At 45.7% G+C, this 14,573-nt stretch overlaps 1 protein-coding gene across 1 annotated transcript in view; it reads left to right on the top strand.

Annotated features, from left to right (window-relative positions):
- Positions 1-14,573, top strand: part of SCARA5 (scavenger receptor class A member 5) — a 121,518-nt gene that overhangs the window by 18,488 nt on the left and 88,457 nt on the right. Inside the window, 1 exon segment of the mRNA XM_047717498.1 lies at positions 10,293-10,421. Within this exon segment, the coding sequence (XP_047573454.1) occupies positions 10,293-10,421 (129 nt within the window).

The following is a 14,573-nucleotide window of genomic DNA, read 5'->3' on the forward strand; positions in this document are numbered from 1 at the left end:
AAATGCAATGTCTGAAGTATGTTAACCATTTCCAGGGTGTCCAGGGGGAGTTGCTTCTAACATTTAGGCTTATATTAGGGGTCCCTGAAGGGCATTGATGGACAGAGATAAGAAGGGCATGGTCTTGCCAGTGGACAGATGTGGACATGAGAAGAGCCTGCAGGCCTGCCTTACAGATGCCCAGGGCTGCCCCTGGGACTTTGGCTTGTTGAGTATGCCCTTTCCCTGCCCTCTGCAGATGGTCCTCCTGGTAAAGGAGTTCTGTTTTATGGTCAGAAATAAATGGTTGTTCTCATGACTCTATTTCTAGAGAAGTTTTTAAAGTTCCAACGTCCTGTTTGTAGCTAGTTTGGACTCTTGATTCTAGGAGGTGACATGCCCTTTTTTTGAGGGGCAAAATTCCATCAGCGAAGGAAACCCAGAGATGGAACAGCACTTGGGTACCAAGGTGACTTGGGTGGTTAGGGGATCAGTCCTACCTCAAGCTCCCTGGCTGCAGTTCCTGTGTTAGGGTAAAGCTGAGATAAGGGAGACAGCCACAGGGTTCTCCTGCATGCTCTCCACATTCTCCTGCATGCACTTGTCATTGGTCTGGCACGGGCTAGCTGAGGAAAACAGAGCTTCCTTTTCCATGGCCGGACTAACTGGTCCATGCAGGTGGAGTCCGGAAATCAGCAGTCTTAGCCATTACCTCTTGCTCAAGAAATGGTTGCTGAATAAATGAATAAACTGTCCTTAGGCTCCTTCCCCTAAGTTCCCCATTATGTGCACCAGGACCCCAGCCCTGGACCTCACATCTCCTTTCAACAAGGCCAAAACATCCCAGCCCTGCCACTTTGGGTAAATTACCTAACCTCTCTGAGGCTCAGCTGTATCATCTATAAGACAAAAGTAATAATACTTACTTTTGTGAGTGTTGTTGTGCTTAGAATTAATGTTATCTAAGCGCTCAGCCCAGAATAGGTGTTTGGGGGATGGAAGATGTTATTCTGTTGTGTCCCATTGTTGGAGGTTCCAAAGCAATTTTAAAATGTAGGGTTTGGGGAGCCTGGATGGCTTAGTCAGTTAGGTGTCTGCCTTCAGCTCAGGTCATGATCCCGGAGTTCTGGGATCGAACCCTGCGTTGGGCTCTCTGCTCAGTGGGGAGCCTGCTTCTCCCTTTCCTTCTCTATCCTGCTCTGCCTACTTGTGCTCTCTCTCTCTCTGTCAAATAAACAAATAAAATCTTAAAAAAAATAAAATGTAGGCATTATTATTATTCACATATGGTGAGGCCAACAGGTCAGGGGAGGACTGCCATTGAAAAGATGGCTTGTGAGGCACCTGGATGGCTCAGTCAGTTAAGCATCTGACTTTTGATTTCAGCTCAGGTCATGGTCTCAGGGTTGTGAGATGGAGCCCTGCAACAGGCTCTGAGCTGAGCATGGAGTCTGGTGAAGATTCTTTCTCCCTCTCCCTCTGCCCCTCCCCACCCACTTGCTCTCTCTCTGTCTCTTTAAAAAAATTAAAAAGAAATAAATCTTAAAAAAAAAAAAAAAAGATAGTTTGTTGCTCACACCACCCCATGCCACGGGAGGGCTTGGATGGGTGAGGCAGTGTGAGTGAGCTTGGGATGCAATAGCTTGAATCATTTCCTCAGACTCTGCAACCTACAGCTGTCCCTGGTTGTCTGGTACCCGGCTCTGGGCTGAAAGGGCAGGTGCTTAGTGGTCTGGAGGGAGGAAGTGGTAAAGGAGGTAGTGGTCGGTCATATGGGCTGTTGTCTGGGTGGTCTGCACAGGAAGGGCTTGCCGGTAGGCAAGTGTCTTTATTTGGGCCATCCCTGGGAGGGACAGTCTCCGCAGTCAGCAAGGCCGCAAGATGTTTAAGTATCAAATACAGAAACTAGAAAACATGGTTATTACAAAAGCCTAAATAATGGTTTGGTTTACCCAGTAAATCTGCATTTAGTTGATGAGTGTCATTTGACCTCAAACAGCCAATAGATGTTAACTGAGCTCCTGCTCTATAGGCCAGGACCTGTAGGATCAGAAATGAGTCACAGACGCTGCTCTCTGGGAGCTGACCCCCCGCCAATCTGTATTTTTGTGAATTGATTTATGGATATGACTGTTCACATTATTACCTACCCTAATTGGCCAGTTTCCCAACAAAGCTCTGTGATGATAACTGTTGCTGGTTCCAGGCCTTAGCAGGTGACAAAGGGTGAGTGGATCTGAGGTCCATTGTCTTCGCTCCGATCCACTGAACCCCTTTGGTGGCTCAGCCAGCTCTGTTTTCCAGCTGAAGCCACAAGCTGGAGGCTGCTGAGCCTGTAGGTTTCGGGGACACTTCCTCCTCGGTCCCGTACAGGTGGCATGCGTTGGGATCTTAGCCTTCCTCTTCCAAACCAGATTCACAGATTGCCCTCCCAACTCAACTGGGGGCATTGGGGGAATGAGACAGAGGTTGTTAAATGTATCCATTCCTGCCCTGAGGCTGGACCCATTCGCCAGACCAAGGTGACCAGGTGATGGGAGGGAGGTTCCACCAGCAACCGGGGAAGAGTAGGGACTTATAACTGAGCAGAGTTGAGCCCTGGCTTCCACACTGCAAACACATCATCAGATGACTTATTTCCTCTGACAAGGGGCCAGGAGAAGAATTGGGAATCTTTTCGAGAGGGACCCAGGGCCACTCTGTAGGAGTGTCTTTTGGCCTGAATTTAGGCAGAACCCTAAGCCCGCTGTTTGAGTGACTGCACTGACAGCATTTCTTCTAATCCATGCCCTGCCATGGTGGGCAAGAGTGGGGCATCTTCTCCTGGCCCAGGACCCACTGCTGCTTCCTGGGGACTCCGTGGCCCCTCCCTTCCTCCTGGGTCCCTGAGACCTGCCGGCTCACCTTGACTGCCCTCATCTCCCCTCCAACCTGGCTTTCTCTCTCCATTCCTCAGCCCAGCTGCAAAATATTAGGCACCCCAGCCAGAGTCCCTTCCTCCTCCCACTTTCTTTCTACTGAAAATAAGCACACAAGCCCTTGTTTTCAAGAATTTTTATGCAGAGTAACTTAGGAAATAGATAGGGACTGAGAAGAATAACAAATACTGTAGGGACATTACAAAATTGCAAGATATCTCTAGAAGTACGAGAAGAAACTGTCCTAGATCATCAGAACATCTAAACTTAATTAGCTCTGGCCATCCTGCCCTCCACACAGCTCCATTTCCTAGAAATGGATGTGAATGTCTCAGACCCATCTGATCACACAGAAGACCATGGTCACCTTTGCCTGCCACCCTTATCTGCCTCGGGGACTCAGACCAGGCACAGGTGACTGCTGTTCTCTGGATAGCAGCTGGTGGTTCAGGACCCTCCCAGACTTAGGTCAGGTTCAAGGGCTGGTTGCAGGGCTCTCCCCCGTGGTGTCTCTGCTTCACACCCTCCTCTTCCCTTTACCGAGGGAAAGCAAAGAGTGGTGCACATTCAAGCCAGAAAGGGACAGCAGCTTCAAAGACAGAGGTTATTTGGGGCTGCCTAGTACAATGAACAATGTGAGTGGTGAGTAACCAGAGTGAGGATGATGAAGTCAGCCTTGGGTGGTTTTAACAAGATCCTTGGATGAGATGAGCCCCGAGGTCCCTCCCAGCAATCAACCCTTATTTCCACCTACTGTTTATGAACTGTGGGACCAAAGAGAACAAAAGGAAAATGACTGTTGTTGGTAAAACTGAAGTAGGTGACCGCTGAATCACTTGCATCCTGTTTTTTATGTTGTTTGGAAGCCAGTTCTTTGGAATGAAGTAAATACTCACTTTTATCAATTTGTATTTTTTTTAAATGGGAGGAAAATAAATTCAAACAGATAACTCCTCAAATGCACTATACTTATGATTAAGAAATTGAAAACCTATTTTTTTCAAGGAAAGGCTAAACTGATGACAGAGATAGCTCAGAATGTTTTCCCGTGTCTCACAGTTAACACAAGACAGAGGCAGGCTTTGAACCCACCTCTACAGGGCCCCAAACTCATGCTTTCCCCCTGCAAGTGTATGAAGAAAGGGGAAATCAGAATTGCGAAGGCTCTCACCACAGTATGTCCCTGACACCAGAGACCATCTCCTTCTCAGCTCAGCAGTCTGGGGATGAGTGGCTTAGAGATAAACTTTCCTTTTCTGTTCCTTAACCCTTGCTTCCATGCCCCTCCCCACCCTTAGCACACAGTACTTTAGCCCAAACTCTTTGCAGGGTCGGGGAGGCGGGGAGACTCTCGTTGCCATGATTAAAAGGAACCTTCACAATTTTAACCTGGGAATAATAAAGCTGTTTGAGAGAACCGCATTCGAATGTGTCTTATTAAAAAGGAATCAAAATTAAAAATCTAAACTAAGCTCTTAAAATAGTGAGGCTTTCATGGATTTTCCAAGAATGTGTCTTCACATTCTCTTTTGATATGATAAATGCCTTACTCCCAAACTGTGTATCTCAGTGCCATAGATGTGTGATTTCATCTGGAATCAGAATCAGAAGATACAGGGGTGGGGCTCAGGCCCCAGGATGGCTAAGAAGTTCCATGCACGATTGCCCTACTCAGCCAGGATTAGCGTCAGTTCAGCCCTATTGAATTGCTCCCACAGTTTACCTACATGGGCTCTACGTGGCAATCTGATGTTGTGGGTGTGCAAGAAAAGCCGAGATTTTATTTAATTTAATTTTAAGACCAAATTTTTGCTCAAAAATGTGTTTTCACAGCCATCGGAAATGTATCAACTATTCGCGTAAGACAAATGTAAGACAGGACCTTTGCAGCAAAAATAAATGGTTTACACGTCTTCATTCCTGCAAAGAACCTTATTGTGGTCCTGCTGTGTGCTGGTTGAGAGGTAGAGAGCAGTCAATGAGACCCACCTTGCCCCCAGAGGACCTTTTAGACACGTTGGCAAATAGGTGTAAATAGACGATTGTGAATAATGAGCTTAGTGCTAGCCATGTGGGCAAGGTTCTGACATCATTCTTTCAGTGGCACCTAATCCCTAATGTTCTACCTTCTAGAGTATTTTTTTTTTTTTAGATTTATTTATTTGAGAGAGAGAGAGAGAAATAGTGCAAGCAGGGAGGAGGGCGGAGGGAGGGGGGAGAATCCTCAAGCAGACTCCATGCTGAGCTAGGAGCCCGATGTGGGTCTCAAACCCAGGACCCTTAGATCTCGACCTGAGCCGAAATCAAGAGTCAGCCACTTAACCAACTGAGCCACCAAGGTAGCCCCTAGAATATTCTTAATCTTGAACATCTAAAAAGTTTGGCTTTGCTTCTCTATAAAAGAATTCTCCTTCTCTGTAAATGAAACCAATTTCGTCTTGCAGTTCACCATTGTACTGTGATTTAATTACTCTTATAGAAGTCGGTGTTTCTCAGAATGTGGCTATATACAGTACAGTCATGCTCAAGAGGACTTTAAGTGATATACAGGTATAAATTTGTTTTTTTCAATAGCTAGGGGATTTATTTTAATGTGTCATAGGAAGATACTAATTGTCCACTTACAATGATACAAAGTGTCCTTCACAAATAAGTGAAAGCTCAAAAAAAAAAAAAAAAAAAGAGTGACAAATTAAATAACAGCCCAGAGATACTGGACTGTGGCAAAATCTTGCAGGCAACATGCAGACAGAGTGTGTGGAGGTGGGAAACCATGGATCTGCTTCCAGCTGATCAGGAAGCCATAGGCCCCATGCTGAGATAAACAACATCTTCCAGCCCGGCACTCAGGGGCCCGCTCTGCAAGTCACTGTGCATTTATTTTTTGGTTTCTACGTGTTTCCTTGGAGCCACTGGTCTTGCCCTCCCCAAGCCTCCTTCTCTTGGTTTTCTGATCTCCTGCAAAGCCGCCCTCTCTTCAGGAGGCTCCGACAAGATGGAAAACCCTTTCTCTTGATTCCCCTAGATCTTGGAAGAGTTTTTTGTTTGTTTTGTGTGTGTGCCATTTTCTCCCTCGATCTGGTCTTGTGTGCGACCATGTCGGCAAACAACAGCTATGTTTAATAACTAACAGCTTTGCCTGCCACTTTGCTCATAACTGTTCTCACATGGAGGAAGAAAGTTCCCTTCTTAAAGTCACAGTTTTCAAATTTATAATAGCTGTAAATCAGACGATGATGCTGATGGGGAAGATAGTGGATTCTAACTCATCTAGAAAGGCCTGCCCTTCTCAGCCCTGCTGAGTGGCTGCCTTCTTCATGCACAATCTGGGAACCCCACACAGAATGAGTCACTGTCTCTGCCATGAAACACTGGACTTGTGCCATCCCTCTATTCCATCCCAGTTTCATTCACACCTGTGTAACCGATACCTGTTGACATGCCTTCTTCCCCTCAGATGTGAGCCTCTGAAGGATGGCAGCCATATTTTAATTTCTCATTCAACAAATATTTTGAATGCCTGCTATGTGCTGGGCCCTGGGCTAGGAGCTGGGAAGGTGGAAGCAAACAGGATGACACTGTCTCTCCCTCATGCAGCTTTTCGTCTTTGCCTTTTATGGTGTCTGTCAGAAGTGTATTAGCTATCTGTTGCTGCATAACAAGTTACTCCAGAACTTAGCAACTTAAAATAACAAAGATTTATTATCCCAGTTTCTGAGGAAGCCATGGGTTTGCAAAGAAAGCCAAGATTTTGTCTACTTTTTCAGATCCAAATTATTTGTTTACATATATATGTGTTTACATATAATCTGGCAGGAATCTGGGAGCAGCTTAGCTTGGTTCTGGCCCATGGTCTCTCATGAGACTGCTGGCGAGATCTTGGTCAGAGTGTGGCTATCAAAGGTTTGATTTGGCTGGTGGGTCTGCTCCCAGGCTTACCCACATGGGTCTCAGTTCCTTACCAAGTAATCCCTTCATTGGGTGTTCATGACATAGTTCTGGCTTTCCCCTGAATGGATGTTCCAAGAGAGAGAAAGTGAGTAAGGAGAAGCCGCTGTGTCTTTTGTGCAATCTCAGAAGTGACATCCTATCACTTCTGTGGGTCATACCAACCAAATCCTGGTGCAGTGCTGAAGGAGACTAGATAAGGGATAGGGTTCAACGAGAGCCATCTTGAATGCTGGCTACCACAGTAGGGCAATTGATAGTGGGTGGTCAGTAAATGCCTGTGAAAGTTTTTACCTCAAGAATCCATGTCAACCCTTTTGTTTTTTAAATAGACTTTATTTTTTTCAGAGTGGTCAGCAAAATTAAGTGGGAAGTACAGAGCATTCCCTTATACTCCCTACCTCCACACATGCACAGCCTCTCTCAACATCCCCCACCAGCGTGGTCCATTTGCTAGAACTGATGAACTTACATTGACCTATCCCTATCACTGAAAGTCCATATAGTCTATGTTAAGATTCACCCTTGGTGTTATGTATTCAATAGGTTTAGACAAACATACAATGATATGTATCCATCATTATTGTATAATATGGAGTAGTCTCACTACCCTCAAAATCCTGTCTTCTCCTCCTGTTCATCCTCCCTTTAGACCCTGCCTTTTCCAGAATGTCATGGAGAATCATAAAGCATGTAGCCTTTTCAGGTTGGCTTCTTTCACTTAGTAATATGCATGTAAGTGCCCTCCATGTTTTTACATTTTTCTTTTCTTTTTTTTTTTTTTTAACAAATAAGTGAACATATTTTTTGCCTTGGTTTTACTGACTGTATCATTCTGGAGTGTTTTTAATCTTCCAATAAGCCTAAATAATTTAAATGGTTTAGCCAGCTAACATGCTGCTGCCACATTACTTTAAAAAGTCAGTAAATGTGTTTTAAGCAGAATTAGTAACTTGTCTTTCTCCTGAATCATCTTTTTTTTCCCCCTTACAATCACATTCTCTAGCTAACTTGCCAGAATCATTCACGTTCTGCTTGTCTAATACATTTGTGGAAAACCTCTGTTTGAAATTCTTATATGTTATACTGAAGGCAGATTTTGTTTAATATACATTTGCTTAAAAAATGATGCTCTCTAAGAAGGGGAGGCCTGTGTTGTGCATTAGTTGATGAAGGGACCTGTCACCAGTGAGTGCTGGCTATTAAACAGAAGCCTCAGATAAAGGGGAAGGGAACCTTTCTTTCTTGATGGGAAAAAATAAAACTAGATCATTGCAGTTTGCCCCAACAAAGGCAACAAAGGAAGAGCCCAAGATTGGTTTGGGTTAAACATCAGGATAATGGCATTTCAGCATGGCAATCTTCTGACCCTTTGCAGCAGTTAGGTGGCCACTGGCATCATCTAAAGAGGAAGCAGGGAGTAGAGCAGGAGGGCTGGGACAGCTGTCAGGATAGCAAAAACTTGTATTTGTGTAGTATCCAATGCTGTGCCTCCCGTTCTGACTCTCTAGGAAAACAGCCTCATCTCTAATAAGTTGCAACCAGGGACCCAGCAGCTCTCATGAGAACAACAACAAAAGTCAAAATGCAACAAGAACCCTTCAGATTCAGGAGCAAAACAGCTTACAGGGCCTGTTGTGTAAAAGGGATAGAACATTGTGGAAAAGGAGACTTAGGGGAAGTTAAAAAGATGTACGCTTCTCGAGTCTTAGTGGAAAAGCAGGTTAACTTTTCAAAATTTGCTAACAGTTAAGGGGTGAAGAGAATGGTGTTTGACTTTGTATTTCTTTAACAACTTGCTCCAAATTGTACCCGATATTTTATGGAATTATTATGTAATTGTTCTACTTAGCTGTTTGAGCAGCAGTATTTTTAGTGAAATGGAGTAAGTGAGTGGGAAAATGTTCTTCACTCAACACTACCTCTGGGGAGCCAGGACACGAGTGTGGTCACCTATCCTCTTGCTCCCGGTAACCAAACCTCCCAAAGGCCCCAGAGGTGATCATGGTACCCGAGAGGTAATGAGTAGCCCTTGAAGCATCTCACTGGCAGACCCCAAGTTGCCAAGGAATCACAAACATCATTACATCTTTAAAAACATTTCAGAGGGGTGCCTGGGTGGCTCAGTTGGTTAAGCATCTGCCTTGGGCTCAGGTCATGATCCCAAGGTCCTGGAATTGAGTCCCACATCTGGCTCCCTGCTCAGCAGGGAGTCTGCTTCTCCCTCCCCCCTCTTCCCTTGTGCTCTTACTTTCTCGCTCTCTCAGATAAATAAATAAAATCTTTGAAAAAAATTTAAAAATAAATAAACATTTCTTAATATGAATTATTTTGACTTTTTTCTCCTCCCACATCTTCCTCCACGTTTAGCACACTCCAGTTAGTTAGCAACGTTGTCCATCCCAGGAGGGGGAGAATAAGCATAATAGAGGCATGCATGTTTTGGGAAAAATGTCCTCTACCAATTCCTGCCTGCCCTGCTGGGAGTCAGGGCAAGACAACCTCTCTTCTTTCCACAGTCCATGGATGAAGCAGATGGAAGTTAGTGACTTCCCAGCCTCTGCCCTGTCCATCTGAGAAGCGTGCCTCGAAGGAGGAGTCCATCTGTAAACTGAAGGGGTTGTACTAACAGATCCATGAGGTCCTGTAGAGCACTGATATTTTTTGCCGTTCCGTATTGGCCAGAAGCTGATGAGCCTCATGTAGTTTCACGGAATGAAGTTACTATGTCTTCCTGTTAATCTAAACCTGTGGTTGCTAACGGGTGGTCAGATCTGGCATGTAAGCATGTTTTGTTTACAGTCCCTAGTGTTTTGTAAGTTTTTTGTCTTTTGTATTATTATTATTTTAGTTGTCAACACTTTAAAAATAGGGCAATTTCTCAAAATTGCTTCTGGCTTGTCTTGAAAATTCTGTCCGGCAACACCTGGCCCTTACGCCTCCATCACAACCTCTACCACACTGGGTGTGAGCTGTCAGGTTCCCCAGGCCCACATGACCCACTTTGCTCATTTCCCTCCCTTTCTGGCCTCCGTAGAAGTTAAAGTTTGCAACCTCTGTTTTAAATTTCCTCCATATTCTCTGGGTCCCATGGGACAGTGATGCTTTTGTAAAGGACACATATTGCAGCCTATCTGAGCTTTTTCTCCTGTTTTTACTGGCTCCAGGAGAATGGGTTTGTTGGGCGTATGAGCTGTGGGCATGCCTGTCTGGCTTGTTTATGAATGCAGAAGGTGGGAGGAGAGTCAAAAGCTCAAAAGCTTGTCATGTTCTTGAAAGTTCCCCATCGTTACAGCTGCATTACAGATGTGCAGAAGGTGTATGAGAGGTTCTGTGTGAGCATCTCCATACATCAGGAGAGATGAGACCAAAAGAAAAAAAAAATAAAACACAGTGGGGTGTTCAAGTGTTTCATTTTCCTCTCCTCTTCTTACTTTTATTGTCTAGGTCCATGCCACAAGCGACGAACAGGAGGCTGCTGCACCCAGCTGGGCTCCCTGTCAGCCCTGAAGCATGCTGTCCTCGGGCTCTACCTTCTGGTCTTCCTGATTCTTGTGGGCATCTTCATCTTAGCAGGTAAGGGCACCCTCTCCTGGTCTGGCCTTTAAGGATGCAGCAGGAGGTGTGTGGGGAGCAAGAACAGATGGGAGCCCGAGAGATGGAGCCTCTGCTCTTCATTTCCCCAGTCATAAGCCTGACCACTGCTCCTGTCACCATGGAAACCACGAAGAAGGACACTGGCTGGTATTTCAGACCAGCGAACTCTTAGCCACTTTGACCATTTCATGTGGGATTAGGAGTTGGCAGGGGCTATGTGATCTTGGGATATCCCGAGTCCAGGAGCAGAGACCTGTCTGCTCCCAGTGGCTTCTGGCTTTTCCCACATCACCATGGGACTTGTCCATCACACTGGTCCTCCGTGGAGCACTGTGCCGTGGTTTGCACAGAGCAGGCTAAGCCCCTTTTCCTGGGGATGATGAAGATAGTCATGAGACATTTTGCTGCTGAGGCTAATCAGAGTCATAATATACCTGCTGTCATAATACACCTTTTGCAATTACTGGGAGTGGGATGGGTTTGCCCCAGGCCAGTTGGGTTCTTCTCCCCAGTTTCCATCTATAAGACAGGCTGGTCATATGCTAGAATTGGGAGCACATTCTATGGCAAGACAATGCAGAGCTCATGGACTTAGAAAGGGATCAAATGGAGGACTCCCGTATTTTGAGCAGCCCAGCTCACCACTCACAGGTTACCCCACCATGCTATAGATGGTGTAACAGATACAGACAGAGGTTGTGGTAGTCTCTCCTGACTCCCACCCACCGTTCTCAATGGAGGTGTGTAGGTGTTGACAAAGTAAAGCCAAGGGATCATTTATTTCACCCTCACCTGTCCTACATGGGTGCCTGCTTTGTGTCAGGTTCCATGCTAGGAGTGGAGACACAGCCAAATAAGACCCATGGGCTTCTTTCAGGGAGCTCCCAGTTGGGAAACAAAGCAAAGGAACACAGATAGAGTCCTGTCCTAAGGCAGAATGTGATAAGGTTGATGACGGGGACCATATTTTGACACAGCAAATGCTGCGGTCATCTACAGGAGGCACACGTGGTGCAAGTGTGGGTGTTGCACGGAGGGGGGTTAGTCAGAGCAAGGCTGCTGGCCAGGCTGAGATGACTTCGACTGCTGAGGGTGGGGTCCTTGAGTTAACTCTAGGACAGGGATCTGGAGGTTAAGCACTTACAGATGACCCTTCGCTGGACATCATGAGGCAGATGCCCTGGACCTCACTGGTCTTGTCCTACTTCCTGTCAAGTGAGCATAGTCAGCTGGGCCCTGTGATGGGATGTTCAATGCTGCCTTCACCTTCGGGGTTCTACACTCAGGGCAAAGGGCATCATTAGAGGTGTTGTGTGTCCCACCACCCATTGACCTGGGGTTGGAGGGGGGCGGCCAACAGCAACAATGAGAGAAACTCATGATTCATCTCAAGGACCCAGGGCTAATATCCAGCCAGAGGATGATTTGAACATGTTCTTGGGCTTCTCAGTGGGAGATTGGGATCTGGGTTTTGTGGTCTTGGCAGCCACAACCATAACAAATTTCCAGAATTTTTGGAAACTGTTTCAGCCCAGCAGGAAAGCTAGGCTATGGTATTACAATCCCTCTGCTGAATAGGAACTTTTAGGTGACAGAAGAGGGTCTAGAAGAGAAAGCCAGACAGATGGGGACCCTGGGGCAGGTCTCTGGAGCCTGGAAGGCCTGGAAGGCCTGGAAGGCATCATCTCTTGGGAAGAGGAGGCCTGCCAGGGAAGGAAGGTTCTCATCTAGTGCCTGGAGGGTTGCCATATGGAAAAGAGCAGGCATGTTCTGTGTGGCCTCAGAGGGTAGAAGTAGACAAATGGGTGATATTGTAAGGACACAGATTCCCACTCAAAACAGAGGAGAGTTCCTAACAAGTAGTGCTGCCTGGCATGACGCAGAAAGACTTTCCTCCTGGCTTAGTCAACTCGGAGGTTGAATGGGATTTATGATGACATCCTGGAAGTTTCAGAAGGGAGGGTAGAACATGGTTTTCCAATCTAACCAAAATGTTGCCACGCCTCATTAGCTATTCCATGTGGAAACCTGGGAACGATATTGATCATTGTGATTACCTTTGAGCCTGAAGTTTCTGGGTACCAGATTGCCTGTGTGGCATGATAGTTTGGGTAGATTTGAACTAATCTGATGAAACAGAGCATCATACTTTATCTCTTAGCTCTGTCCCTTCCCCAGGTCCTTGTCTAGAAAATCATGTGGGCCCCTGGGAGGGGTTCGGTGAGGGTGGCCAATGAAAAATATAGTCACCAGCTGCCTCTCCCCCAGGGAGGGGACTTAGGAATGTGGTGGACAAGTCTAGGGTTCTTTAAGGAGATCCTGCCTGACCTTAGGTAGGAAGTTTCTTCAGATTACCCTGATTGAAGACCTCCATTGGAGCTCCTTTTATGAAAATATCAAGACCATGAGGAGATCCACGATTCAGTGTAAACCAGAGCTTGCCTGACCTTGCATTCGTTCTGCTGTGGCTGTTTCCCCACCTTGGAAAGAACATGTTCTTCATTGTCCTGCTGAGGTTGCCTTGCACAAGAGGTGCTAAGGACTGAATTGTGCCCCCGCCCCCAAATTTATATGTTGAAGTCTTATCCTTCAATATGATGGTATTTGCAGGTGGGCCTTTGAGAGGTTATTAGGTCATGAGAACGGAGGCCTCATGATAAATTAGTACCCTTATAAGAAGAGATGGGAGAGGAAGGTGGAAAGGGAAAGGAGGGAGAGACAGAAAGATCTTCTAAGTGAGGACACAGAAGAAAGGAGTCATATGCAAGCTAGGAAAACAGCCCTTACCAAAAACCAAATCAGCGCACTCCTTGATCTTAGACTTTCCTGGTCTCCACAACTGTGACTGATAAATGTCTGCTGTTTAAGCCACCTGGTATTTTGTTTTAGTAGCCCAGACTGACTGACATGGGAGGATCTCTGAACCACTCTCAGACTTCAAGGCCTCCTTGTTGACACAGAGATCATACATCCTACAATTGGATGACAAAATCATCCACTGCAACCAAGTACTGTGTCTGAATAACTGGTAAAAAATAACAGGGGGACAAATGCTTGCTCTTACCATGTTTCAATATTGCAAAATTATAACCTAACCACAGAACAATATTACTCTTATAGAACCTCCTAGGAGTCTTGTCTCAGTTCATCTCTTCATCCAAGTATTTGAAATAGAAGGTAAATACTATACATCCTATTTATGCATCAGCCTTGCTTCCCCTGTCTGATCCAGCCATCTGGATTTAAATTATTTTCACCCAAACTATTTTCTCAATTGGGCTTTCTACCCACCATCTACCTATCCATTCCTGACCAGCATCCCCTTAGGAACTTTACTGATGTTCCCATAATATTGCCAGGTTTTATGCACACAGCCTTTCAACATCTCTCAAGGAGGCTCCGTCAGTCCCTTCTTCCCACCCTGAAATTCCTCTAAGATTTTCTATCTCTTCAAGTCATTGCTTATGACCTGGACTGATGGTTCCCTATTATGTTTTTGTTGTGTTCCACATTCAGTTTGGGACAATATTGACCATCAGGCTTATGTTCATGAACAAGAGAGTTGAGAATGGATGGTCATGGGGTTATGAGGTCCTTGGTGCAGCACTTTAGGGAAGATGTGATAGAGTGAAAGTGTTAGAGGAGGTTCACTGTTATTCATGACTATTCAGGGACATCACCGTGGTGACAAAGGGTGGTCATGAAGAACAATGTCTTCCACCTTGCTCCTGTCATGACACTACTAAGGAATTGCAGTTCCTGCTGTAAAAATGTAATAGAAGGGGGAAGTACAAACACCTAGGTCTTTGATTTCTCGGGAAGATGGAGTTTTATGGTAATGTAGACTACAGAGCTGGAACAGGGAGAGTTCCTGTGAAATGGGTTAGGTTAGGTATTGTGGGTTAGGATTTCAACATATGAATTTGGGAGGATGCAAACATTCAGTCTGTAGCATGGGAAAAAAAAGGATAATGAGATGTGATTTCTGCTCTGGGAGGGTTTAAAATCATCAGCAGTCAGCACACATGCACGTGAGGACGTGTGACGTAGCTAATGCTATTTGCCAGAGAAGCGTCTGCTTGTGTAAAGTGGGGGGAGGGGGGAAGCTCTGACTCCCAAGAGATGGAACGG

This window comes from Lutra lutra, chromosome 2 (genome assembly GCF_902655055.1).
Source record: "Lutra lutra chromosome 2, mLutLut1.2, whole genome shotgun sequence".
NCBI classification, from domain to species: Eukaryota; Metazoa; Chordata; class Mammalia; order Carnivora; family Mustelidae; genus Lutra; species Lutra lutra.